Source organism: Tachysurus fulvidraco, chromosome 3, assembly GCF_022655615.1.
Source record: "Tachysurus fulvidraco isolate hzauxx_2018 chromosome 3, HZAU_PFXX_2.0, whole genome shotgun sequence".
Lineage (NCBI taxonomy): Eukaryota > Metazoa > Chordata > Actinopteri > Siluriformes > Bagridae > Tachysurus > Tachysurus fulvidraco.
In genome coordinates, this window is record NC_062520.1 from 354020 (window position 1) to 380859 (window position 26840).

Here is a 26840-nt window from a genome sequence, read left to right on the forward strand (position 1 = left end):
TAATGAAGAAACTTTCACGTTCAATACACCGGAGGAGGCGAAACAGTTCTACGAGCAACGTATCAATGTTTAGGATTTCCTGGACTATTTATTTAATTATTTTCTACGTTCAGTGTCTCCCTTTTGAGCCAAGGATGATGGGTAATCATTTTATTTTTTTCTTGAGACAGTGGATAAAGGTTATAAATACTTAAAAAAAAAATTTCTCTCTCTCTCTTTACTCGCCTGTCATGCATCAGAGACGTGGTCTTATTCATTATTCTTTATAACCTAACTATTGATTAATGTTTGATTCAAATAGTACAGGAGGGTCTACCATTCGATTCACTAGTTGGAAAGTTAAAGGTATGAATGGGCCAAATAAAAGAGCTCGTATTTTTGCTCATCTTAGAAAATTGAATACTGAAATAGCATTCTTGCAAGAAACACATTTACAGGTAGCAGATCATATAAGACTAAAAAAACCCATGGATTGGACAAGTCTTTCATTCCCACTTCAATAGTAAAGTAAGAGGAACAGCGATTTTAATACATAAAGTACAGTTTTATCCTTCCAAATGTGTTTCAGATCCTCATGGTCGTTTTGTTATTGTGACAGGTGATTTGTTTCACACCCCTGTCACCCTGGTTTGTGTCTACGCCCCCAATTGGGACGATGTTAATTTCATTCATAAATTAATTTCATTTTTACCCAACTTAAACTCACACCGATTCATTTTTGGTGGGGATCTGTATTGTGTTATTAACCCAATCCTAGATCGTTCGAATCTGAAAACTATGCTCTAGTCTAAGATGTCCCAAGCTCTTTCTACTTTCATGGCACAAACAGGCTGTCTGGATCCGTGGAGATTTTTATTCCCGCAAAAGAAAGAATTCTCTTATTTTTCTCCTGTCCATTCTTCATATTCAAGAATAGATTATTTTTTTATAGATAAAACAATACTTCCTTTAGTGGAAAATACTCAATATTCAGCAATTATAATATCAGACCACGCACCATTACTTCTCGACCTACGTTTTACTCAGCATTGCACACAGCGCCCTACATGGCGATTAAACTCTAATCTGTTGGCAGATAAAAATTTCCACAAACATATATCAGTGGCGATAGATAACTTCTTGCTCACAAATGATTCAGAAATGGTATCACCACTGACTTTATGGGAAACATTTAAAGTTGTCATTAGAGGTGAAATTATATCTTATTCTGTATCCAGTAATAAAAAGAGGAATGCAAAACTAAAACAGCTAAATGTTTCGATAGAAAAATTAGATCAACGACTCTCTCTATCCCCTTCTGAAGAACTGCTTAAAAAGAAAGTGGAAATTAAAGCACAATATGATCAGATATCAATTGAAAAAAACCAACAAAATCTGCTTTGGTCTAAAGGTAATTTTTATGAACATTGGGGAAAAGCAGGCCGTTTATTATGACATCAGATAAAGTGTCAATCAGCTTCCAGATTAATTCCACAGATTCGCAACACATCACAACAACTGACAGTGTGTCACAACCGGAAGAGGAAGGAGACAGACCCGTATGCAGGATAGCTTCAAATGAATGGGGTTTAATAAATGATAAAGACAAATACATAAAGACGATAACTAAAGCAATACAAAAGACGACACTTAGCAAAGACTAGACATGACGAAGGGTAAAAGCGTAACTAATGATTCCGTGCTGCACTCGGTTCACTTAAATATAAAAGACACGATGACACAATAAGGATCAGGTGTGGAGACAGGGAGGGGCGGACGAAGGCGGGGCAGACACGTGACGAGGAAGATAAACAAAAAGGCACGTGGCCAAAAGTCCGGGCTGAGTCCTGACACAGTGGATCCTAAAGAAATGAATGAAACTTTTAAAACATTTTATTCAAATTTATATACTTCAGAATTTCATGGGGATATAACAGGCATGTCAGCCTTTTTGAATGACCTGAATATCCAGACGATTAGTCCAGATCATAAAGAAGGATTAGAACAACCAATTGAGCTGCAAGAAATGTTAAATTCTATTAATGCAATGCAAAATAGCAAAACCCCGGTCCCCGACGGTTATCCTGTCGAATTTTATAAAGCTTTTGCTCCCAAATTAGCCCTTCTTCTCCTGAGAATGTCTCTCACAGAGGCATTTCTTACACTCATTCTGAAGCCTGGAAAAGATCACCTAGAGTGCAATTCCTACAGGCCAATATCTTTGCTAAATGTTGATGTTAAAATTCTTGCCAGATTGTTGGCCTCTAGAATAGATATTGTCATACCAGAAATAATATCCCCAGATCAGACAGGCGTTATTAGGGGTCACCACTCATTTAAGGAGACTTCTTGGTGTTTTGTATTCTCCTGCATCCAGGGAGGTCCCAGAGGTGGTGGTATCCCTGGATGCAGAGAAGGTGTTTGATAGAGTGGAGTGGAGCTATCTATTCGCAGTATTGGAAAAGTTTGGTTTTGGCCCAAAATTTATATCCTGGATCCAACTACTGTATTTTAACCCTAAAGAATCTGTTATAACAAATAAAATACGTTCACAATTTTTCCCAAAACTAAGGGGCACAAGACAGGGTTGCCCTTTAAGCCCTCTTCTTTTTGCAGTAGCAATAGAGCCGTTATTTATATCCATTATGCTTAAATCCTCACAGTCTATACAGGGCATTGACCAAATGGGGATGGAACACAAGGTCTCTTTATATGCGGATGATCTTTTGTTTTATATTTCAAATCCAGTAGAAAACGTCCCAAAAATAGTGCGGAAACTATCCATTTTTGGCAGCTTTTCAGGATACAAACTTAACCTTTCTAAAAGTGAATGTTTCCCGATTAACCCTCTTGCTTTACAAATTAAAGCTGCATCCCTCCCATTTCACATCTCTCAATTTGCTTTTAAATATTTGGGAGTTCATATTACTCGTACATTCTCAGGTTTATATGGAAAAATTTTTTTACCACTCATTAGTAATATTAAGTCTGACCTTCAGAGATGGGATGCATTGCACCTGTCTCTAGCAGGCAGAGTAAACTGTATAAAAATTAATATATTACCTAGATTCTTATACTTATTTCAGTCACTTCCAGTTTTTCTCCCAAAAACATTTTTCCGTTCCATAAATAAACCCATACTATCTTTCTTGTGGGGAGGAAAGAACCCTAGAATTCGTAAGGAGCTTCTCGAAAAGCAAAGGCCCCAGGGAGGCTTAGCTCTTCCTAATTTTATGGGCTACTACTGGGCTGCAAATCTCCAAAAAATTATTTGTTGGTATAATTCCCCTGAGGTTGATTGGTGTAAGGCGGAGGCAAATACTCGTACATCTACATCACTTTCTGCTCTAATAACAATGAAGCTACCATTCTCTCCCTCTAAATACTCATTGAGCCCAATTGTACGTTCCACACTTAAAATATGGTCACAGTTTAGACAAAGGCATAAACTCAGCAACTCTTCTATGCTAAGCCGTCTCTGTAATAACCATTTGTTTCCAGCTGGTAAAATAGATCACACGTATGCACAATGGCAGAGGATAGGCTTGGCCAGGTGTAGTGAATCTCAGAGCTCAACTGTTCCTGAGTTACCACCTACTTCACTGTTGGATAAAATTCTACAATCTCCTACTTCTCTTAAAGGTCAAATTGTGGCAATATATAAGACGATTATGTCATCAAATGATTTTTTAATTGACAGAATAAGAGGTGAGTGGGTAAAGGACATAGGAAGCGAAATACCTGATGAAATTTGGGATGAGGTTCTTAATAAAGTAAATGGATCGACCTCCTGTGCACGCCTCAGCCTTATACAACTTAAAGTCCTCCATCGTGCCTACTACACAAAATGTAGACTTTCAAAAATTTACCCAAATGTTGACGATTTATGTGATTGATGTAAAGGTGACAAGGTAGACCATTGTCATATGTTTTGGGCTTGTGAAAAGTTGAGTGACTATTGGACATGCATATTCAAAATAGTAAATGAAGCCTTTAGTTTGAATATAAAACCCAGTGTTAAAGTTGCTATTTTATGAGTACCAGAACACGGAGTGTTACTAACAAATAAAGTAAAAAAGTTATTGCTTTTGCCACCTTATTAGCGAGAAGAAGAATATTATTGGAGTGGAAGTCAACAAGCTCGCCTAAAGCCTCAATGTGGTTATGTGATCTAGTATCATACTTAAAATTAGAGAAAAGATGTTTAGTGGGAATATAACGGAGTAAAAGTTTACATTTTATCTCGGAAATGTAGTGGAGTAAAAGTGAAAGTTGTCATAAATTTAAATAGAGAAGTAAAGAACAGATACGTGACATTTCTACTTAAGTACAGTAACGACGTGTTTATACTCCGTTACATTACAACACTGTATATATATATATATATATATATATATATATATATATATATATAGATGTATATATGCATAATGTCATTCCTTTTGTACAGCTATATCAGTCATACCACTTTATACTGTATCATACTTATATAAACACCACACTATATAAACCCTTATTCAGTTATATGCACATATTACTACACCTTCTGTATAACCTCATACCCTTATTTATTACACTGCCACTTGTAAATAAGCCGTCTATGCACTTCTGGTTAGATGCTAACTGCATTTCATTGGCTCTGTACCTTGGACAATGACAATAAAGTTGAATCTAATCTAATCTAATCTAATTGGTGTGTGCCTGTTGCTATATCTCTGGATGTCACCAATATGACGTTTGTAGACTCATTATCTGTCCTCACTTTCCATAGTGTAGATAATGTATTTCGCATATGTGTATAACATACTTTGTCTTTCTGATCTGACATAAAACTGCACTGAAAAAGCACAAGGTGAATGTGAGCCTACAGGTTTATGTTTGTTCAGCAGCCAGTCTTCTCCTGCGTCAGCAATGTTGCCCTGCTCGCACAGCATTATGAGCGTCAACCATAAACTTGCCTTTGTGTCACCTCAGTAATGGCTGTTATAGGGATATTTTATAATCTCTGTGACCCTTCCTTCAGCTGCATAAGCAAGCTGATCCTTCTTGTGGTTTAATAATGGTACTGTGCTGTATTTATCCCACTTGTGAACATGACATACTCATATTTACTACTAGAATTCGGCTTAATTATGATTATATTTTGCTGAAATGAATTTTCTTTATGGTAATTAATTTTTGTGCTTATTTCATTTTCTTTCCACATTTCTCTTTCTCTGTCGAAAGGAATCCTCCCCCCCCCCCCCACTCTGGTCATGCTGAGCTGTGATAAGTGTGTTCATGTTTTCTTGTTTTTGTACCCTGTGTTTCTGCAAACATGAGCAGGATGGTAAGGCTTGCTGATAACATAACCTTAATCTTAAGGGAATAGAAAACGAGGAAATTTCTGTCATGTAAAAATGTATTTCTGTGTTATATGTTATATGTCATCTTCACCTCTTCTGATTTAATGTTCTTGATTTGAGTCTATCCTGTTCCTTTAGTGGTCTTGACCGGATGAAAAGACAAGATAGGTTGAGCTGCTTGTGAGATTACTCTCAGGACACTCAGTTTCTCTTTGCTCATGTACAGGCTTTCTGACCTTCAATGCTTGGATAAGAGTTGTGAGGAAGCACATTCTAGCAAACCCCTATCTATGTTGATAACCCCCCCCCCCCCCCCGCCTTATCTCATACACCACAGCTTACTGTATTTCATTGTGTATATATTCTGTTCTGTAGCTCAGTTCTTTGAGCAGCTGTTTGGAATAAACCAGATTTGATTTCACTCGTGTGGTTTGTTCTCTCAGTGCTCTGGAGCTCCTATTGTTTTGCAGAGGTAAAGAGACGTGGACAAGTGCGAGGAGGAATCTTTCTTACATATTTTGAACATGAAATATGGGTTAGGGTCTCTGACTTAATTTGACAGAATAACACATTACTCAGTTAGTTTTATTACTTAGGAGGAATCATTCAGGTTCAACTTCCTTGCAGGAAATTTTTTTTAGGCAGCAGAACACCTGAATCTCATTCCACTGCTAATAAAGGACTCGTTTAGCATTAAGCACTCATACAATTTATAATTAAAGTAAGACACCACAAATGTACTTTGTTTTTAATAAAACTACACAAATTTGGCACAACAGTGACATCTAGTGATTGTATTAAGGTGCTTAACTCATACAATGGCCTAGGACCTAAATACATTGCAGATATGATCACTGAATATAAACCAAACAGACCACTCAGATCATTAGGATGGAGTCAGTTAGAGATGGTAAGGGTTCACACCAAACAAGGGGAATCTGCTTTTAGCTATTATACTGCCCGCAGTTGGAATCAGCTTCCAGAAGAAATCAGATGTGCTAAAATATTAGGCACATTTAAATCTAGACTCAAAACCCATCTGTTTATCTGTAAAAATCCTAAAATCCTTTTTAATGGTTTTAATTTTATTTTTAAATCATTGTAAAAGTTTTTTAAATCTCGTTTTATTGTTGCAATTATTGTTTTATGATTATTTTACTTTCTTTTATGTAAAGCACTTGGAATGAAATGTGCTATATAAATAATCTTGCCTTGCCTTAACGACTAAGCATTTATTACTAACTTACCAGTTTATAAGGTGTGGACTGTGTTTAATGCTTGAGCCCCATGTTGTTATACATTCCAGTGAAATAGAAAATTGTTGTAACAACTAATTAAAAATATTTTTTTCTTTATACCCTACAAATTGTTTCTTCTGTAATCATTGGATAATGTGCCAAAATTCACTAGTATCTGGAGCATTGTCCAGATTTGCCACCCATATTATGGATGTATTAGCCATTGGAGTGCTACCATGTTATCTAGGGGGAAAGTGCAACATTTAGATATAGTTTGTGCTTGTGTGGTTGGGAAATGACAAAACAATGGCAGAGACAAACTGAATTTACTAGAGACAAACAATAGGAAGGAAAAACAAAAGGTTTCAAAAAACAATATTGAAAGGGAAAAGTGAATAGGTTGACTATTTAGAGTCAGTATTTCTCTACACCCTAGATATTGGAGCTCCACTTAATAGGAAAGTAATTAAAGAGAAAAAACTAGCCTCCTGGTACAATGAAAACACACAAACTTTAAAACAGTCAGCTAGGAAATTAGAACATAAATGTCGTCAAACTAAATTCAAATTCAATTTTAATTTATTTGTATAGAAAAAGAACAAATATATATATACACACACATACAGGGCCGTAGCTAGAGGATTAAAATATAAAATATTTCTTAAAATATAACAAAACAGATAACAAATAAATGTAAATAAAGGTTTTTGCTGAACATCAGTTAAAGCAAAATATATTATTCAAATATAACATTATAGATAAAAACAAATGGAGAACAAACAATAAACACATTTCAATCAGTATGTGTGTGTGTGTGTGTATACTATATATATATATACATGTGTGTGTGTATACTATATATACATGTGTGTGTGTATGTGTGTATACTATATATATATATATATATGTGTGTGTGTGTGTGTGTATGTATACTATATGTGTGTGTGTGTGTGTGTGTGTATGTGAGTATACTATATATATATATATGTGTGTGTGTATACTATATGTGTGTGTGTGTGTGTGTGTGTGTGTGTGTATGTATAAAATTATGACTCAATGAATTAAGCCAAAATTATTTTACTTTTGAAATTGAATCAAAAATCCAGTAACAAAAAAATGGACTTTTAAAAACTTAAACTTAAAAACACTCAATACTGACAAGGCAAAAATACCACACAGACTTTAGTAAAAACATCAAAACCAACTTCCAGAAATGCAGATACTTCTCCAAACAGGAGTAGGAAAATAATGGTGTGTGGAATACAAAAAAAACTTTATAAAAATAAATTGAATTTCAATGATGTATGTGGCATTTTGTCGTTTTCTGACGCTCCTGTCACTGCACTTCTCAGGTCGTCATACATCTCCCAGACACATGGAGACCTCCTGCAATAGGCCACATAATGTCCAAGAGCATCCTGGGTTAAACCTGCTCTGAAAGCAATGACTGCCCTTAAAGTAAATCTCTGTCCTTACAGCATCATAATGGAGGGAAATTCACACAAAGGAAATTCTGTGGCGTTGTTTCCCAGGTCAGTGACAATCCACAGAAGCTCTCCCCATCTGTAACTGTGAGAAACTTTCCCTGCACAGAGCACTTTTCCTGAGCTATCTGTCTTAAATGCAGAGGGACACTGTGATGGACTTTGGATTGGCCTGAGACGGGGGGACTCCGGGAGGTTAAGGCCTTCTTCCACTGCGGTCTGAAGATGACCCATGCCAGAAGCCTAAAGTACAGCAACAGAAGTACAAACAAATGGAATTTCCCTTGTGACTTGTGTGCTGAGGGCACAGTACTGTGAGGAACACTGTTTTGTGAAGGAAACACACACACGTTTTGTGGAGATGTGGCACTGTGCACTGATTTGGAGAGCACCAGACTTCAATTAGACAGCTTTGAATATTCCACTCAGCAGCTCTGCCCTCTTTATGTAGGCCTGTACATTCAGACCCTTTGTGGTGATGGACTTCACAAACTGGAGGAGATTGCTGGAATCCTCACTGCAAACAATATTCAATATTCAAAGGTGACACTATCACAGAAAGCACAACATAAGCATTGACAAAAAGCATCAAATGCACACGTGTTCAACACAGAGATTCTTGATTTCTTGAGTTTAACAGGCTGTTGATTATTTCCATTTTTCAACAGTTCCACCTTCAGTCCTTTCCCCCTCACAGATGGATCAGCATGGAGCCATTCAGGACAAGGAGAGAGGTAAGAATTCATCTTCCTCTTTTTGTGTGGAACCGCTAGGCCTCTCCAGTTTTCAACAGCGTCTTTGTTTGTTGGATGGACACAGTGACAGTATCAGACTGTGGTGGGTAGTGTATTGGCTCCTGTGACGATCGCTGTTCCAAAAGCTGCATCCTCTTTACCTTTTTCCTTAGCTTTTTGTTTTGCAGAACAAATCCGCATGTTGCCTTCAGTGAAGGAACTCAGAGCCCGTCTCCAAGTCGACACATCGCAGGGTGATCTTTACACTTAGACTTTTTGGTTACTAAAAACTGTTTTAGATAGACAAGTGATAACTCTATAATTACTACAAAAATACTGAGAAAACTCCTCAGACCTGGATGAGAATGAGCAAACTTCTTTATTGGGGTCAATCAGCCAACAATCTTTTAAAAGAAATTGCCAAATTGAAAGTAACAAACTAGAACGGTTCATTTCCTAAAGAAAATGTGAATGTGCTTGCACGTGGCAAGTTCCCCTCATCGTGCTGAGTGTCTTGATATGTCACATATCCATGTTGTGCTAAATTGTTTTGATTTCGCTCGAATTTTAGGAATTTCCCATTTATTTCTATGGGACTTTATTGGCCGCTTTTTCGTCAGCTGTGTGAACATCATTGGTCAGACCGCTTATAAAAACCATAGCACACCTCTCCTCAATGAACCGGTCGATTTGACACCTCATTTATGGGTCTAGGACAAAAGCTGCGGGACAAGTTACGCACCGGAAGAAGTAGTATGCAAGAGAATAAGAATGTGCTTTGCAAGCACCATTACTAATAATAATAAGTATGCAGAATAACAATAATGATGCTTTGCAAGCACATTAATAAATATAGCCGCAAGCAGCGATTCCGGGATCAAGCCGATCAGATGCACTCAGAACATGTCGCTGATGAACCATACCAAGTTTTTTAGCGATATGGTATTGCATTCGTAAAATACTGGACTTAACGTGAAAATCTTGTGGCCACTAGGTGGCGCTGTCACGAAAGCTGTGAAATGTCTGTGGGTGTGAGTGTCACTGTGGTGCTGATTCTGATTCTATGGCCACCCAAGACATATTGTGTGCCAACCTGCCCCCAAATTGTTTGGACTGGTGGAGCTAAAGGGTTTGAGCTAGACACACCAACGTTGCTATAGTAACTTATAAGACGGCCTCTACATGTGTGCCAAATTTCATAACTTTCCTACATAACGGTTCTACGAGCTGCCATTGACTTCAATGCCAGAAGAGGAAGAACACTAACGATAACAATAGGTGTCTACGCCCCTTGTGGGCTTGACCCCTAATAATAAGAACACTAACGATAACAATAGGTGTCTACGCCCCTCGTGGGCTTGACCCCTAATAATCACAAATTATTTCACTTTCCTGTTAATTTTAGTATGGTTTGTCCCTAAACAATCACAGATATAAAATACTTCATGTTCTAGTTTTGTTCTAATATTGAGGACAAATTCAAAAGTGAAGTTTTTGTTCTGAGAAAGTGATTTAATGTGTTTCTTCTCTGGTCAGTGCGGTTTATTAAAAATAAGATCCTATTAATATGTAAACTGGTGTACATCAACATTTATTAATTGTCTGATTGATGTCATGAGCAGAACTTTGTCATGTTCTTTAAGTCTATAAGTCTATCATTAGAGGATCCTCAGTGTCTAGTGTGAACATCTTTAACTTTATTCAGATATCTGGACGAGATGATGGCGTCTTCTTGTAAAGTGAGTGAAGCTACAGAGAAAAGGCGAGGACAGAACCAGAGCAGGACTCCTGCTGGAACTCGGAGAACATTAACACGTTGCGGTTGTTTTTATCCTGATGATCTTCAGAGCATGACCAGGATGGTCAGCACTAGCTTCAAAATAAAACCAAGCACCGCAATTCCCAAAAAAAATAAAATTTTGATTTGTCAAAAGAAAATTTTCCCTGTCCACGTCTGTGCATTCTGATGGGGGATAAGAAAAAAGAAAAAAGTCCATAAATCAGATGTTCCTTATGAATACATTAACAGCCAGAACATATCTGGAAATCTTGTATGTTGCTATATATATATATATAATATATATATATATATATATATATATATACACACACACACACACACACACACACACACCCTTTTTGGCTGAAAAAGCAATAATGCTGCAAAACTCACCAAGAAACAAAATTAGAGCCATCAGGGACACTGCGACAGTGGGTCGACAGCCGACGGCGGGGTTGTGTTCTCCATCTGTGGGTTTCTGTCGTCCTGACTTGCTCTTTCTATGTTCTTATTGACACAGAATATTATATCTAGTGGCTGCTCTATTTATAAGCTGACATTGTAATTTTGCACAAATCAAATGTGTGTTATTGGTCATTATCCCTCTTCCTCCCACTCCTCCTACACACTTACTGGTTAAGATCCTTGTGACAGAAGAACCGATCCGAAACACTCCGTAGAATTCCAGTGTCAGTCCACACGCCCCCCCACTCGCATGTGACACTGTGTGTGTGTGAGAGAGAGAGAGAGGGTAAAGACTGATTAATAACGATTGACAGCTTTCCCTAGATTCATGTTTGTTTTTTCTTGAATTCAAGCGAATATCGGTTTCTCGAGCAGATCTTATAATCCAGAATGTGTGCTCATGTTTGACCTCAATAAGTTTCTGCCTAAAGCATTAAACTAAAAGGAAACTCAAAAAGAACCTCAACCAGTGTTGGATGTGAACTGAAGACATTTCCACAGTACAGTGAACAGATTAAATTAATCATCGTGTCATTGAAAGCTGGTGAAGATTTAAATAGAAAAAAAACATTGCTGTGTGCTTTAAACTGAATCTTCCATTAATCCCTAATTTTATTCTCGTCATACTCAGCTATACCAGATGTCAAGATGGACAAAAGGTGCAGCATCTGTAGTAATGGAAGCAATTCCACATACAGCTGTTTGTAAGTAATCATCTAATTTGCATTCTGATAAACAGACCTGCCTCATCCATCGTTTTTTTCTGGCTGGACTTCTCATCACCTTAAACTCACTTGCTGAGGCTGAGGATGGTCTGAGACAAACATCCTAAAGATCATCATGAGATAACTGTGGATGGTACCACAGAGAAACTATAACGATAGCTGTGGATGTTCTTCCTCTGATGGCCTTAAGACTGAAATTGCTTAGGACAGTTTGCACTAAATTCTCCATCAATGGAGTAATAAAATGTCATTTCATTTGGATATAATACTTGGATTTAAAGCTCAAGGTTTCATCATCTCAGAGTTTATCCTGCTTCTGTCACCTCTGGCTTTCTGATGAAGGATCAACTGAGATTGTTTAATGAGGTTTTAATTGTTTACTAAATGCACAACTCCAACTAATTATCTACCATAAGTGTGATTTGTTCTCCAGTTACAGAGAGGTACAGAAACATCACACCCGTTCCTTAGCTCTGTATGTTTCTTACTTGGTATAGAGAACGGTGAGGTCGGCGCTCCATCGTCCGTGGACTCCTTTGACTGGTCCTTGCTTGTCCCCTCACCCGGATCGTCCGTGGACAAGTCCGCATCCCCAGTGTTGCTCTCTTCCTCCACCCCCTCAGCTGAATGTCATTGTCTACAATGCATGGGTTATAGCATGTACGTTATACTACAATCAGGAATAAACTCGATTAATAATTCAGAGCTATTAGATATAAGAGGAGGAGGAGGAAAAAGACATAATGTTCATACAAACAGTGTTATGTTTAAATGAACAGCTTTAATTAGCTTCATACGTGTCATTGCAGTAAATTTTACAGCATTTCACTACAATTAAAAAAGAAGAGCTGTGTTACGTACACTTACACACCAACGCAACATCAGTTTATCCTCAAATTCCTTCTAATGTTCAGCATTTATTCAAAGGTACAAAGTAGTTTGTTGAAACGCACAGAATCAGAGAGAATTATTCCATAACAAGACATGAAACAGGGTTTGGTTTGGCTAAACAGACAGGCTACTGAACTCAAAGCAGAAATTAGCTTCAAAGAGTTTGTCTCTGAAGAAAAGAGAGAAAATGAAGAGAGCAAACAAGGGATTACCTTTTCATCAGACTGCAGCAAAAAGCATGGATACACACATCCACACACACACATACAAATATACACACACACATCCACACACACACACACACAAATATCCACACACACACAAATATCCACACACACACACACACACAAATATCCACACACACACACACACACAAATATCCACACACACACACACACACAAATATCCACACACACACACACACACAAATATACACACACACACACACACACAAATATACACACACACACACACAAATATCCACACACACACACACAAATATCCACACACACACACACAAATATCCACACACACACACACACAGCGCCACACACACACACACAAGATCCACACACACACACACAAAGAGCCACACACACACACACAAATATCCACACACACACACACAAAGAGCCCACACACACACACACAAATAGCCAACACACACACACACAATGAGCCACACACACACACAAAGAGTCCACACACACACACAAATATCCACACACACACACAAATATCCACACACACACACAAATATCCACACACACACAAATATCCACACACACACAAATATCCACACACACACACAAATATCCACACACACACACAAATATCCACACACACACACAAATATCCACACACACACACAAATATCCACACACACACACACAAATATCCACACACACACACACAAATATCCACACACACACACACAAATATCCACACACACACACACAAATATCCACACACACACACACAAATATCCACACACACACACACAAATATCCACACACACACACAAATATCCACACACACACACAAATATCCACACACACACACACAAATATCCACACACACACACACAAATATCCACACACACACACACAAATATCCACACACACACACAAATACAGATATACAATACTTAAACACATTTGTGCGCGCACACACACACACACACACGATGATGTCCCTGCTGAGAACATCAAAAGCATGTTTATTGATTAGACATTAAGTAAAGTGTATTAAAGTTCTGTTTTACTACAAAGTACCAATAAAATAGTGCAGATTTTTTTTGTCTAAATCACATTTATTATTATTATTATTACCAGATTATATAATTAATTAAAAAAGCTAGAACTTTATGACAACTGTATATACACTGTTTGATACTGGCAAGGTTTTTTTAAATTAATAATCATAACACAATAATAACTAAATGTACAGGTTTTGTGTTTTTATTAGTTCTCTTCATTCTTATTCATTGTCTCTCTCTCTCTCTCTCTGATAAAAAGAATTACAGATAAATCCGTTTTAATTTTCCAATACAAATCAATGCATAAATCCTTCTTTGGATCTCATTAACCTTATATACTATAGAACTAAAAGATGGACTTAAATGTCATTTAAATAGAGAGTGATGATCAGCCTGTCTGTTTAACCTTTACCTGAACACAGCAAAGGAAACGAAGGGTCATCGGAGACAGAAGCACAACAATCATTACCGTTCTCTCGCTCGTGTCCACTTGATGGTTCGATCCTGAAAAAAGTCTGTATGTGGGAGTTAAATCTGAGACAGAAAACAAACAGAGATACACACAAAAAATCAAGTGTTAGGGGAACTAAAAAAAATGTGCACTAAGTTATGGAATTATTTTTTACTATTTGTAGAGTTTACATTCATCAGTGCCAACACACAGAGTGACGATGGTGAGTTTTCTTGATGCCGTGGCTCATTTTCTACCTCAATGAACAGCAAATATTTTCATTTTCAATGAAAATTCAAATGATGTAAACTCCCTTAAGCCTGTTTCATTATTGGATCAGAATTTTTATGATGAGCCAAATTTCTTCTCATCTTCAGCAAAATATCGTCCTGTCAGCTGTGATACGTTTTCGTATTCGGCTTATAGCTGACTTAAACACACTCACTTCAAGTCCCAAAAACTTCAGGGCCCTTGTATATGAAAATTCTTAGAAAAGACTTGCTTAACATTCTTAGGATTGTGGTCGTTTCCCCGTAAAATTAAGGAGAAGATCCCAGTAAAGATAAAAGTTATTCATGAAGCATCTTAACCCTTAAAAGAGGCTTAAGGTCAAAAAGTGTTAGACGTGAGGAGGACATTTAAGAGGCTTAAAGAGTTTCTTTATCAGAGGAGAAAATGGCTGAAAGGTGCAGAAATGTGTTGTATACAATATTTAATAACGATAGTGAGTTAATAAGATGATACAGATTAGATCGTGTAGGGATTATTTTATGTTGTGACATCATATTTTAACAATAACATCAACACAGTACAGAAATGCCAGATATTCTGCTGCCATGTCATTTAGAGATACACCAACATCTCAGAAACAGCCAAAATTCTCTCATTTGGAGCTACGACATTTCTGTGCTGTTTCATAGGTGTTTACATGAACAAAATGTATTATTTTAAATTTAATTTGTTAGAACATCTCTAATATGATCGGTCACGAAGGGAATCCCTGCATGATATAGCCTTAAATATCTTAGCATAGAGACAACGTAATGGCTTATAAGAGACCAGATTTTAAAAGCGCTCCTTTTTATTAGACAACCAATCACAGGCTTCAAAAGAATGTGGCATGCCTAGTAACAGCGTTAAGCCCCGCCTCCTCTCTAAGATAAATGTATTGTCCTTGCTCAGAGATGCTCCGAGTTCGGTCCTGAATCACTCTTAACATAAGATTCCTAGTTAGAAATGTTTAAGCTATATGAGGAGCTGTCTGAGGTCATTCTTTATGAAGACGGGACCTGGATTGGCAAAATTGCAAGCACATGATTCTTTAAATTACTTACAATGAAGACATGTATGTAATTAAGGTGCGTCAAGTGTAGTGTGTCATAGAAAGTAATCAAAGAGGCTTTGGCTTTAGTGCACTGTGATATCACATGATGTCTTGGCCCAAATCTGCAGAAAGTCTGTGTTAATGCTCCACTAAATATCAGGGAATTTGCTTGATTTTTCGTTCACTTCTGTGCTCACAAATCCTGGAGGGCCTTTTTTATATATTTATACACACACTCACCAATCAGCTATTCCTTTACTGGAACATATTTAATCAGAACTCATAACACATACTGATGGACTTTAACCACGTCTACCTACTAAACTTTAACACAGCTTCTGATGCGTCAGAGGAAGGATGGGAGGCTTCACTGTCCCTAGCTGGTATTTGTTATACGCTATGGGGCAGTCAGCTGGTGGGAGAGCAAGTATAAGGGAACCAACCTGGGGAGAAAAATGACCCATAATATAAATCCTCTGTACTCACATCGTGATCAAAATGTATCCCACATACATGACCACCAACAGCAAACTTTCCCACCTGCAAAGAAGAAGACGGTGTGTAAAGGTCCAATTCACACAATGGTGATGTCACTGACCAGTAGGGGGCACTGACTTAAAATGACTAATTTTAACTCTTTTCTATGCGAGTAATAGTTCTGAAAAAGCTCTTCAGTGCCCCCTACTGGTGGAATACTCAAGTTCTGTTTAAGAAAGCACTGGATCAAATCTTTAAGGGTCTGTACTTACCATCACGTTGTTACATAGCAATGCAAGGAGCTGATTAATTAGTTGATGCTAATCTGTGCTAGCATGGCTATGAGACTGAGTTAGGGAGAAGCTGCTATATTGTACTGATTATACAAATACTCAGAAATTAACTAGACTAGAACACCGTTAACATTCACAGAAAGTGATCGTCACAATCACAATAATGGCAGCGATTTCTGTTTGAGGTTCATGTCGGGTGAAAGAACCACAACTAACAACCGCAGACAGACACACACAAAACACACAGACACACAGAAGAAGCACACACACGTGTCCAGCAGCAATCCCACACAGTCCAGTGATGAAGAGGATGTTGAAGAGTCCTGATCCAATGATGGTCTTTACACCAACATCCGCCTGAGTGAAGAACTCACCTGCAAATGTATATTAGATCTAAAATGTGTTTTTAAATTAAGCTCTAAATCACTATCATTTAACCAAGACACAGTTCCACAATGAGTAACATTACTGCATTTGTCTTTGTACAGCTTCTATTGTATTTTCATTCTGTTTGGTCTTCACGTCAGATGAAAGAACCGCAACTTAATTTAGGTAATAATGTAGAAATAAACTACATTGATAGATATTTTTATGTTGTATTTTTTGTCGTCTTTAAACTCTATATAGTGTACAAATACCAGTGGATATGAATTCCTTCCTCTCCAGTATTATAATACCAGTGTGTGTTTGTTCTTACTTATAGTGGATATAAAGATTTCAGGTGCTGATGTTCCTGCAGCCATGAGGGTGGCTCCTGCGACATCCTCACTAAGGTTACACATCTGAGAACACACACAATAACCCACACACACTTTATAACACACTCGTACACAATAAATACAATTTACAAACTACACACAGAGCACAAGCTACAAACACTTCAAGACATGACCCGCAATCACAAACGTGCACACACACACACACAATTTGACTACTCTAAGCCGGTTAGTGTTTCTTTGTTTCTTTAAAAACTATATTACGATACAATGCATCCTGATTTCCAGTGGTTAGGGAGGCAAGGGCCATCGCTCTTACCTTCCACAGCTTCTTCAGAGAAGTCATAAGGTCACCACACACAGTATGGAGTGCCAGCAACATATACAGACCCTGAGAGGACACACATACTGCATTATACTCCATAACACACATCTCTATATCTATTTATACACACACACACACACACACACACACAGTGGGGCTTAAAAGTTTGTGGACTTGGGTCAGAATTTTCTATATTTCTTTATAAATGTGACAAAACATCAGATTTAAAAGTCCTAAAAGTAGACAAAATGAACCCAAAGTAGCAAATGAGAAAAAAGTTTTACTTGTCCATTTATTTATTCAGGAAAATAAATACATTCAGAATAACGCTGGGTGGGAAAAGTAAGTGAACTTCTCGTATTAGCAGTTAATCTGAAGGCCAAATAAGAGGAGATCTGTTCATCATTGGGATGACAATTCTGTGTGTCAGATTCAGTTTATAGTTTATTCCTTGAACTGAAATTTTCAGGCAGCCTTAATGTATTTTTGTACATTTTGGGATATCGCTTAGCTTTGAAACTCTGGCCTAATCATATAAATATAACAAATACATCATGAAAGACTTTTATTTTCTATTTATTTTTCATGTTGTATCCACCCTTCTGATTTGACCTGCGTATTTAGCATCGAGGATTTATAGTCATTTCAGACCTACAGAGAAATGGGATCATTTATAAACACCTCACTAAAGTTAATGAACCTATATTTTTAAGGACCAGGTCTGGTTTGGAAAGATACAAGGCAGCTATAAACTAAACCTGGTCAATAAAATTGGCCTCTAAACATCACCGATTGAATCGTACGCAGCTAATTTACTGGGAACCGAGTCATCGATATGTTCTTCAGTCCTGTAGCAAGAAAACTGGCATGATGAATACATGATGGAGCTGCCTTCTTGTGTTACTGCAGCAGCCGGAGCTCCACTAGATCAGCAATAGGGGGCGACACAGCACCGGAAAGCAGGTCAGAGTCACAGACGAGAAGAGTGTAAGCTGTAAAGTCATTACGCCATCCTATAGTGTGTTACATAACAAGGAGCAGACTTTAATTGGTGCAAACTGGCAAGTGAAGTTAAGCTGAGTGTTAGGATAGGGGCAGATTATCTGGTGCAGCAACAGTGCCTCGAAAAAGAGCTATCAGGATTTATTTGTTTTAATATATTGTTAATAATTTGTATATAACTGTTACTTCACTGCATATATTGTGTAAACTCGTCACCCGACTCGTCACCCGACTCGTCACCCGACTCGTCACCCGACTCGTCACCCGACCTAACCACGAGTGATAGCCTACATTTCTTACTGTATTTGGTAATCTTTGATAACATTAGTTAATAGAAATACAGCAGATCATTGTTCATGTTAGTTCACAGTGCTTACTGACGTTAACAAGTACAATTGATCTGAATGTAATTTATTATTAAATGTTAAAATAAACATTAACACATTAATATGTGAAGACGACTGAGAAACAGATTCCAAGGGACCGTCTGCAAAGTGCAAAACCCGAAAATACTATAAACAGTCACTAACCTCAGTGTAATACACTGTACTGTCACCAGCTCACATCACTGATGTCCTGATAGTTATACTACAACACTTATTTGGGGGGAAATGTCTTTTACTTTGGGGCAATTATTTTCATATTAAAAACTAAAAACTATAAAAACAGACATTTCTCCCAAGTAAGTGTTGTAGTATAACTATCAGGACATCAGTGATGTGTGCACTGAGTTTGGTGAAGTTATTGACTGGGTTTTTTTCGGGTTTTGCACTTTGCAGACGGTCCCTTGGTTCGCACACAGAGACTTGTGTATTCTGTCACCGCGGAGGAAAAAGCTGATATTGAGGAGAACTGTGTTGTAGCTGCCTCTCTACATTACTGCGGTAGAAAAGAGGTGTAATTTGTGTAGTAACAGAGTTTAGCTCAGGAGTTATTGACTCAGGAAACTCCAACCTGTGAATATGTGGCCAACTTTACTGAAGTCCTGTTGATTTATAGCCAAAAACATCGGAATTTAAAACGCCGAACCAGCGAAGCCCTAGCGTACATTAAACTGTTAAACTGAGGAAAATATTAGCTAATTTGACCCCTTCGTCAATTAAACTAATAACTAAACGCTTAATAACATGCAATATTGACACATAATGCTGCATATTTCAATGATATGACTGTAAAGTGCCATCACTTACCTGAACGTAGCTCACACAGTCGTGAGGAAAGCAGAAATGTCTCCCGCTGCCCGAGTCTCAGTCACATTCGCGCCGTAGTCACGCCACCTATAGGGGGGAAGATGCATAGCAACCTGAGGTGTGGGACGGAGGATGTCTGCGGAACTCGATTTCAGGATTCCTGTTTTTTATTTTAATAAAACAAATGTTCACCAGTCGGTGTTTGTCACTGTGTGCCACAGCTCAAATACATATGGTTCTCATGTGTTCGTTGGTATCTGGGCCATATACCTCAAAATGAGTTGTGAACCAAGAGAACATTTCCCGCCGATTTTAAAGTTATGGCAAAACAAAAATGGCCACAATTTGGCCCATATCTGTTCAGCCACGTCACATCTAGGCCATATGTGTCAGATAATACGAATAATACCCACATGTGGCCCAAACGTAATTACTATCTGGTGTGTGTGTGTGTGTGTGTGTGTGTGTGTGTGTGTGTGTGTGTGTGTGTGTGTGTGTGTTGCAGCAGCAGCACCTCCTCCATCTGCCCGGTGGTGTTTATGGACTCACCTACCTGGGTGAGGACCCCGACATTGCCCAAAACCCCAGCAGCACGCTGCAGAAGACGCCACCTGCACCACAGCAGCTTCGCCATATTAAAGCACTTTATAAATGGTATGGATGCGGACAGGGTCGTTGCTAGTGGGGTGAAAGGTGGTGACAATTACGGGGGCTCCCACTGCCCAGGGGACCCCACACAATCCAGCAGTTATACTATATAGGCCCCTGTTCTGTGAATAATTCTAATATTAATAATAATCGTATGTCAAAGATCTTAATGAAAACCACAGAAACATACAATTTGATATAATAAGTCTTCCAAATATCAGCTCGTCACCCCTCCCTAAAAATGGTTTAGTCCGAGAGGAGGGATTCATTAATTATTCAGTCAATGACAGACATCTGAGGGACCCAATAAATCGTAAGTCCCACCCTAGCTTGTGAAAAGGACCAATCGGTGTGTTACCAGCGTGAAGCCCCCCCCCCACCCAACGCAATACTTCAGCAAAAGGGAGGGGGAGATGACGTCATCAGCCACCCCACCTGCTCCAAATTTACCCAAAATAGTCTCGATCGTTTGTGCTTCGTTTGTTTTTATAATATTTAAATAATATTAGGTGGTCATTCACTCACTCACTCAATCACTCACTCACTCACTCTAGATACTTGAACTAGATACAAATCAAACTACAGAAGTCGTTACTAAATCAAATTTCTGGCCAATGTAAGTACAAGGTTTTAACACTGTCAATTACAACATTATTAGTTAACTTCATGAATAGTACAACATACAATAGAGCTAAGATTGTCGATGTTTACTGAACAGAAAACTCATTGCTAATATAATACTGCTAATGAAGCTATGACATGCTAATTACAATTGCACATCTGACCCATGTTAGATTTTTTTAATACATTGTACATCCAGGGGTCAATATTGTTCGTAATATAAGATATATTATCCTTATATATTATTACTATAATATGTATTCAGACCAATATAGTAATGCATGAAAATAGGTTTAAACTGTACATGACATTTTTGAGTCAGGATTATTTAAGTGAGTAATTATGTTTTGCTTATCCCAAATGCCCAAGAAACCAACAGTTGACAGGGATTCCATTTTCACCGTCTTATGTTCAGCAAAAGATGCCATAGTCCAAAATGGAAATATAGCTACACCTAATCAGAGTATCTGGACAGAGCTTAGTAAGCAGCTAGAAAACAAGATGACTGCAAAGGCTCTATACACCTTTATTAAATTAAACAGACACAACGTCTGGGCTGGTTTAGGATTTACTCATGAAACTGATCATGAAACAAGTGGCAGTAGTGATGACGCTGATTTTGAGCCAGGGTCCCAGATTCCTGCACTTTTGATCTTGAAGTTCCATTTCAGAAATGGATTGAATTCATGCCTGAAACAGTCAAATACAAAAACAAGTTCTCTAAAACACAAAAAAGGGAATACACAATTTTGAAGCCTGGAATCTGGACACGTGATAAATCATCAAATTTGGCAAGAAGTGAAATGCTCCTGCACATTTGCCTTTAAAAGAGCCAAGGTCTGTCCATCAGCCACTGAGACATACATTGAAACCAGAGGAAACTGTAAGGAGTGTCATGGCCACATTCACATAAAATGTGACAGAGAGCCTGAAATAAACTGCCCAGTGGTTTAATTAAAAACACTGATGGTTCCCTTCACACTGGCTGTTCCAAGCGTGTAATGTCCGGTAACTTGTTGTGTGCAGGTTTCCAAAGAACTTTGTGAGGGTAGAATGGAACCCCATGTATGGAGGGCATCGGAGGCAACCAAGCTGGTGGATTTTGGAGATCCTGAGCCAAGTCATCTGCCTAATTTGGCCACCCTGTGCAAAGCAAAGCAAGAGAGAAATGACTTGGAGTTAGGTGACAAGGATCCCATTTTGTCTCTGCAAATGTTAAAATACAGTGAACCTCACAGTGGCAGCATTAAAGACATTGGACTGAACAAATTTTTCTGTCACTATTGGAGTCAAACACAAATGTACATGTACAAATCCTTATCAAAGACGTCCACTAACCCAGTTGTGAGTTTTGATGCAACTGGCTCAGTAGTGAGGAAACTACAGAGACCAACTGGCAAATCTGGCCATATATTTTTGTATCAGGGTGTTCTGGCAGAACTCCAAAAGAGGTTGTGAGTGACTTTTCTCTGGCTTTGCTCGGAGCTCTGGTCAAGGCTTTTGCTCCTCATCCTGATCTAAAGAGCTACATCAATGAGTGTTATGGTGTCTTACTTTGTACTACACTGTACCAGCTCCCGACGTCCTCTGTGAGACGAAGCCTTTGGACGTCCACTGAGTCGAGGCCGACTCTAAGAATCCTGAGACATCTCCAGTTAGACTCTGTGATACTAAGGATATCAGAAGTCCTTGATCCTTACACCAATACAACATTTGTTTGACTGTATATTACAATCACACCCCCAGTGTCACCCATATGAGGATGGGTTCCCCCTTGAGTCCGGTTCCTCTCAAGGTTTCTTCCTTTACCAATTTAAGGGAGTTTTTCCTTGCCACTGCTGCCTGAGTCACCTCAGACTCGCTCATAGGGGAATAAATACATACACATTGTGAACTATATACATCTAATAATAATCTAGAATTTTTTACTCTGTTAATTCTTGTTCTTTTATTATTCGTTATTTCTTTTATTATTCCTTCTGTTTACCTTCTGCTCTGTGTTTATGTTCTGTAAAGCTGCTTTGAGACAAAGTCTATTGTAAAAAGTGTTATACAAATAATCTTGAATTGAATTAAATGTCAAGATAGAGAGTAACATTGAAAGCTTGATGTGAAATCAGGTTTTGTGTCAGCAGTATAAAAAACACACAATCAGCAGCGGCAAAAAACCTGAAGATCTAATTATAGTTATATATGTATATTTATCTATATACATTATTTTTCACTTATATTTTCATAATTTATATAGTTTTTTATACAGTAGATACTTTTTTATTTATCTATCTCCTTTTGGTTTATTATACCAGACAGATGTAAAAAGCATGTCACTGCATGTCGTACCCTGTATGTACGTGTATGTGACACATAACTTTTGGTTTTTAAACTTGGAGACTGTTCCTTGGTTTATTTTATTTTCTTCTACTTACACTAGAATTGTTTGATTATTTGAAGCAGATTTTATTTGTAATTTGACTTTACATATATTACACACATTTTTCTGTATTACACTGCTTTTAATAAAAACAAGGCCTCCCATTGTGAGGATCCTGAAAAGGCAAAAAGGTCTAAGTCTGACTCTGATAGTTATATATAATACATATAATATCATATAATATATACATATAATATAATAACATATAATACTGATGTGTTATGGAAGACCTCATATATAAAACCATGACCTAAAATTCCATGTCCAAGGGAATACAAAGATTTTAGATCAATAGCCTTTACTTCAGTAATTGTGAAATGTCTTGAATGATTGTTACTCCTGCACTTAGTTCAGATGGTAAAAGATAAACTGGATCCTTGGCAGTTTGCCTATAAGAAAGGTCACAGTACTGAAGATGCAGTCGCTGCTTTGGTGCATATCCTCTCTAAACGTTTAGATCAGTGTTTCCCAAACTTTTTCAGCCCAAGGACCACTTTATCTTCCAATTTTTTTCTGAGGACCACCTACAGAATCCCACTCTAACATGCCCCCAAAAACCAACAAAATAGGAAGGATAAGCTAAATTTAAGTTTAATATGCAACTGTTTCAAGTCAAAAACTAATTATTCAAACACAAATGCAATGATATGATCAGAAATTATTATATAAATTTTTATTTAATTTGAAAAATTAAATGTGAAATGAGTTGCATCTTAATATGAACAAAAAATTCAATTCAATTCAAGTTTATTTGTATAGCGCTTTTTACAATAGACATTGTCTCAAAGCAGCTTTACAGAACATAAACACAGAGCAGAAGGTAAACATAATTAATGATAAAGGAAATAACGAATAATAAAAGAAATAAGAATTAACAGAATAAAAATTCTAGATTATTATTAGATGTATATAGTTCACAGTGTGTATGTATTTATTCCCCTATGAGCAAGTCTGAGGTGACTCAGGCAGCAGTGGCAAGGAAAAACTGCCTTAAATTGGTAAAGGAAGAAACCTTGAGAGGAACCGGACTCAAGGGGGAACCCATCCTCATATGGGTGACACTGGGGGTGTGATTGTAATATACAGTCAGTTAAATGTTGTATTGGTGTAAGGATCAAGGACTTCTGATCTCCTGAGTACCACAGAGTCTAACTGGAGATGTCTCAGGATTCTTAGAGTCGGCCTCGGCTCAGTGGACGTCCAAAGGCTTCGTCCCACAGAGGACGTTGGGAGCTGGTACAGTGTCTGGATGCCTCGGGATGGGTACAAAGAGAGAAGCAGTGGAAAGGGATTAACATATCTGCTGTTCATAAAAATGTGCTGGTCTGATGTACTGGTGCATGATATTATGGGATGTATTATGTGTACGCCTGACTAAACAGATGAGTTTTTAATCTACATTTAAACTGGGAAAGTGTGTCTGAGCCCCGAACACTATCAGGAAGACTATTCCAAAGTTTGGGAGCTAAATAAGAAAACACTCTACCACCTTTAGTAGACTTAGATATTCTGGGAACTAGCAGAAGTCCTGAGTTTTGTGATCTCAGAGAGCGTGAAGGATTGTAACGTGTTAGAAGACTAGTTAGATACATGGGAGCTGAACCATTAGGAGCCTTGTACGTAAGTAGCAGCAGTTTGTAATCAGTTCTAAACTTAACAGGTAGCCAGTGTAGAGATGATAACATTGGGGTTATATGGTCATACTTTCTTGTCCTAGTGAGAACTCTGGCAGCTGCATTTTGGACTAACTGTAACCTATTTATTAAAGATGCAGGACAACCACCTAGTAATGCATTACAATAGTCCAGTCTAGAGGTCATGAAGGCATGAACTAGCTTCTCAGCATCAGATACAGACAGGATGTTTCTCAGCTTGGCAATGTTTCTAAGGTGGAAGAAGGCTGTTTTGGTAGTATGGGCGATATGATTTTTAAAAGACAAGTTACTGTCTAATAAACACCAGGTCTTTCACTGTCGAGCTACTAGTAACAGTACATCCCTCTAAATGGGAGTTAAGTTGTGAGACTTTATGTGCACTGGTTTTTGGACCTATGAGTAGTATTTCTGTCTTATCGAAGTTTAACAATAGAAAGTTGCAGCTCATCCAGTCTTTTATCTCTCTAAGGCACTGAGTTAATTTGGACACTGTGGCTATTTCATCTGGTTTTGATGAGATATATAACTGTGTGTCATCAGCATAACAATGGAAAGTAATCCCATGTCTTCTAATAATGTTCCCTAATGGAAGCATGTATATAGAGAAAAGCAGAGGTCCTAGAACTGATCCTTGAGGGACTCCATAATTAACTGGTAGTAAACTGGAGGATTCACCATTTAATTCTACAAAATGGTATCGGTCAGACAGGTAGGATCTAAACCAGCTTAAAGCCTGACCATGAATACCTGTGTAATATTGTAAGCGATCTAGAAGAATGTTGTGGTCTATAGTGTCGAATGCAGCACTAAGGTCAAGTAGAACTAATAGTGACATACAGTCTTGGTCCGAAGCTAAGTTCAAGTCGTTTGTAACTTTAACAAGTGCAGTTTCTGTGCTATGATGTGGCCTGAAACCTGACTGAAACTCTTCAAGGATGTTGTTCTCCTGTAAGAAGGAGCTCAGTTGAACAGACACAACCTTTTCAAGTATTTTAGACATAAACAGAAGGTGTGAGATAGGTCTGTAATTTGATAGTTCATTAGGGTCTAAGTTAGGTTTTTTGATGAGTGGCCTAATAACTGCCAGCTTAAAAGACTTCGGGACGTAACCTAAAGATAACGAGGAGTTAATGATATTAAGAAGAGGCTCACCAGCTTTATGTAACACTTCTTTCAGTAGTTTAGTTGGGATGGGGTCTAGTGAACATGTTGTTGATTTAGCTGTAGTAATAAGTTTATCTAACTCTTCCTGTCCTGTACTTGTAAAGCTGTGTAAAGCCTTAGGTGAGATTGTGTCACTGGTTGCTCTCATATGTTGAGCGTCACCTATTTTATTCCTGATACTTTCGATTTTATCAGTGAAGAATCTCATAAAGTCCTCACTACTGAAATGTGATGGAATAGTGTGTTCAGATTTCTGATTTTTTGTTAAACTAGCCACTGTGCTAAATAAAAACCTGGGATTGTTCTGGTTATTTTCTATGAGTTTGCTCAGGTGCTCAGCCCTAGCAGCTTTTAGAGCCTGTCTGTAGCTGGACATACTGTCCTTATACGCAATTCTAAACACCTCTAATTTAGTTTTTCTCCATTTCCGTTCGAGGTTACGGGTCTCCCTCTTGAGGGTGTGAGTATGACTATTATACCCCGGGGCAGGTGTTTTATCTCTAACCTTCTGTAATCTGACTGGGGCAACAGTGTCTAATGTGCTAGTGAATATAGCGTCTATGCTGTTAGTCATTGCATCTAGGTCGTTTGAGTTTAAGGGTACAGTAAGAAGTCCAGACAGATCAGGCAGGTTATTTGTGAAT

The 26840-nt window shown here is 37.9% G+C and overlaps 2 protein-coding genes and 1 long non-coding RNA gene across 10 annotated transcripts in view; 2 read left to right on the plus strand and 1 right to left on the minus strand.

Moving 5' to 3' along the window:
* The window catches only part of LOC113648637, a 2963-nt gene extending 2797 nt beyond the window's left edge, over positions 1 to 166 (plus strand). Inside the window, exon 3 of the mRNA XM_047811830.1 lies at positions 1 to 166. This exon is cut by the window's left edge and continues 944 nt beyond it. The gene's annotated coding sequence lies outside the window, so the exon portion shown is untranslated.
* Positions 1 to 20561, minus strand: part of LOC113648638 (sodium/potassium/calcium exchanger 3-like) — a 93257-nt gene extending 72696 nt beyond the window's left edge. Inside the window, exons 1-11 of one of the 8 annotated variants that reach the window (XR_007140245.1) lie at positions 20231 to 20559; positions 17480 to 17551; positions 17142 to 17226; positions 16713 to 16818; positions 16161 to 16214; positions 14369 to 14433; positions 12239 to 12387; positions 11194 to 11270; positions 10954 to 11067; positions 8397 to 8563; positions 7624 to 8289 (exon numbers count right to left, since the gene is read on the minus strand). Coding sequence is in view for 3 of the 8 variants with exons in the window: in XM_047811827.1 (XP_047667783.1) it covers positions 10708 to 10743; positions 12239 to 12387; positions 14369 to 14433; positions 16161 to 16214; positions 16713 to 16818; positions 17142 to 17226; positions 17480 to 17551; positions 20231 to 20311 (648 nt within the window). In the remaining 5 variants the exon portion in view is untranslated. Of the gene's footprint in view, positions 1 to 7623; positions 8564 to 10355; positions 10744 to 10953; positions 11068 to 11193; positions 11284 to 12238; positions 12388 to 14368; positions 14434 to 16160; positions 16215 to 16712; positions 16819 to 17141; positions 17227 to 17479; positions 17552 to 20230 lie in introns of those variants that run through there. The other 7 variants (XR_007140244.1, XR_007140243.1, XR_007140246.1 and 4 more) reach the window with 7 other exon arrangements.
* Positions 8448 to 9524, plus strand: LOC125140924. Its single transcript, XR_007140248.1, has 2 exons — positions 8448 to 8589; positions 8715 to 9524. It is a non-coding gene; the product is annotated as an uncharacterized LOC125140924 (long non-coding RNA).
* Positions 20562 to 26840: the final 6279 nt, after the last annotated feature.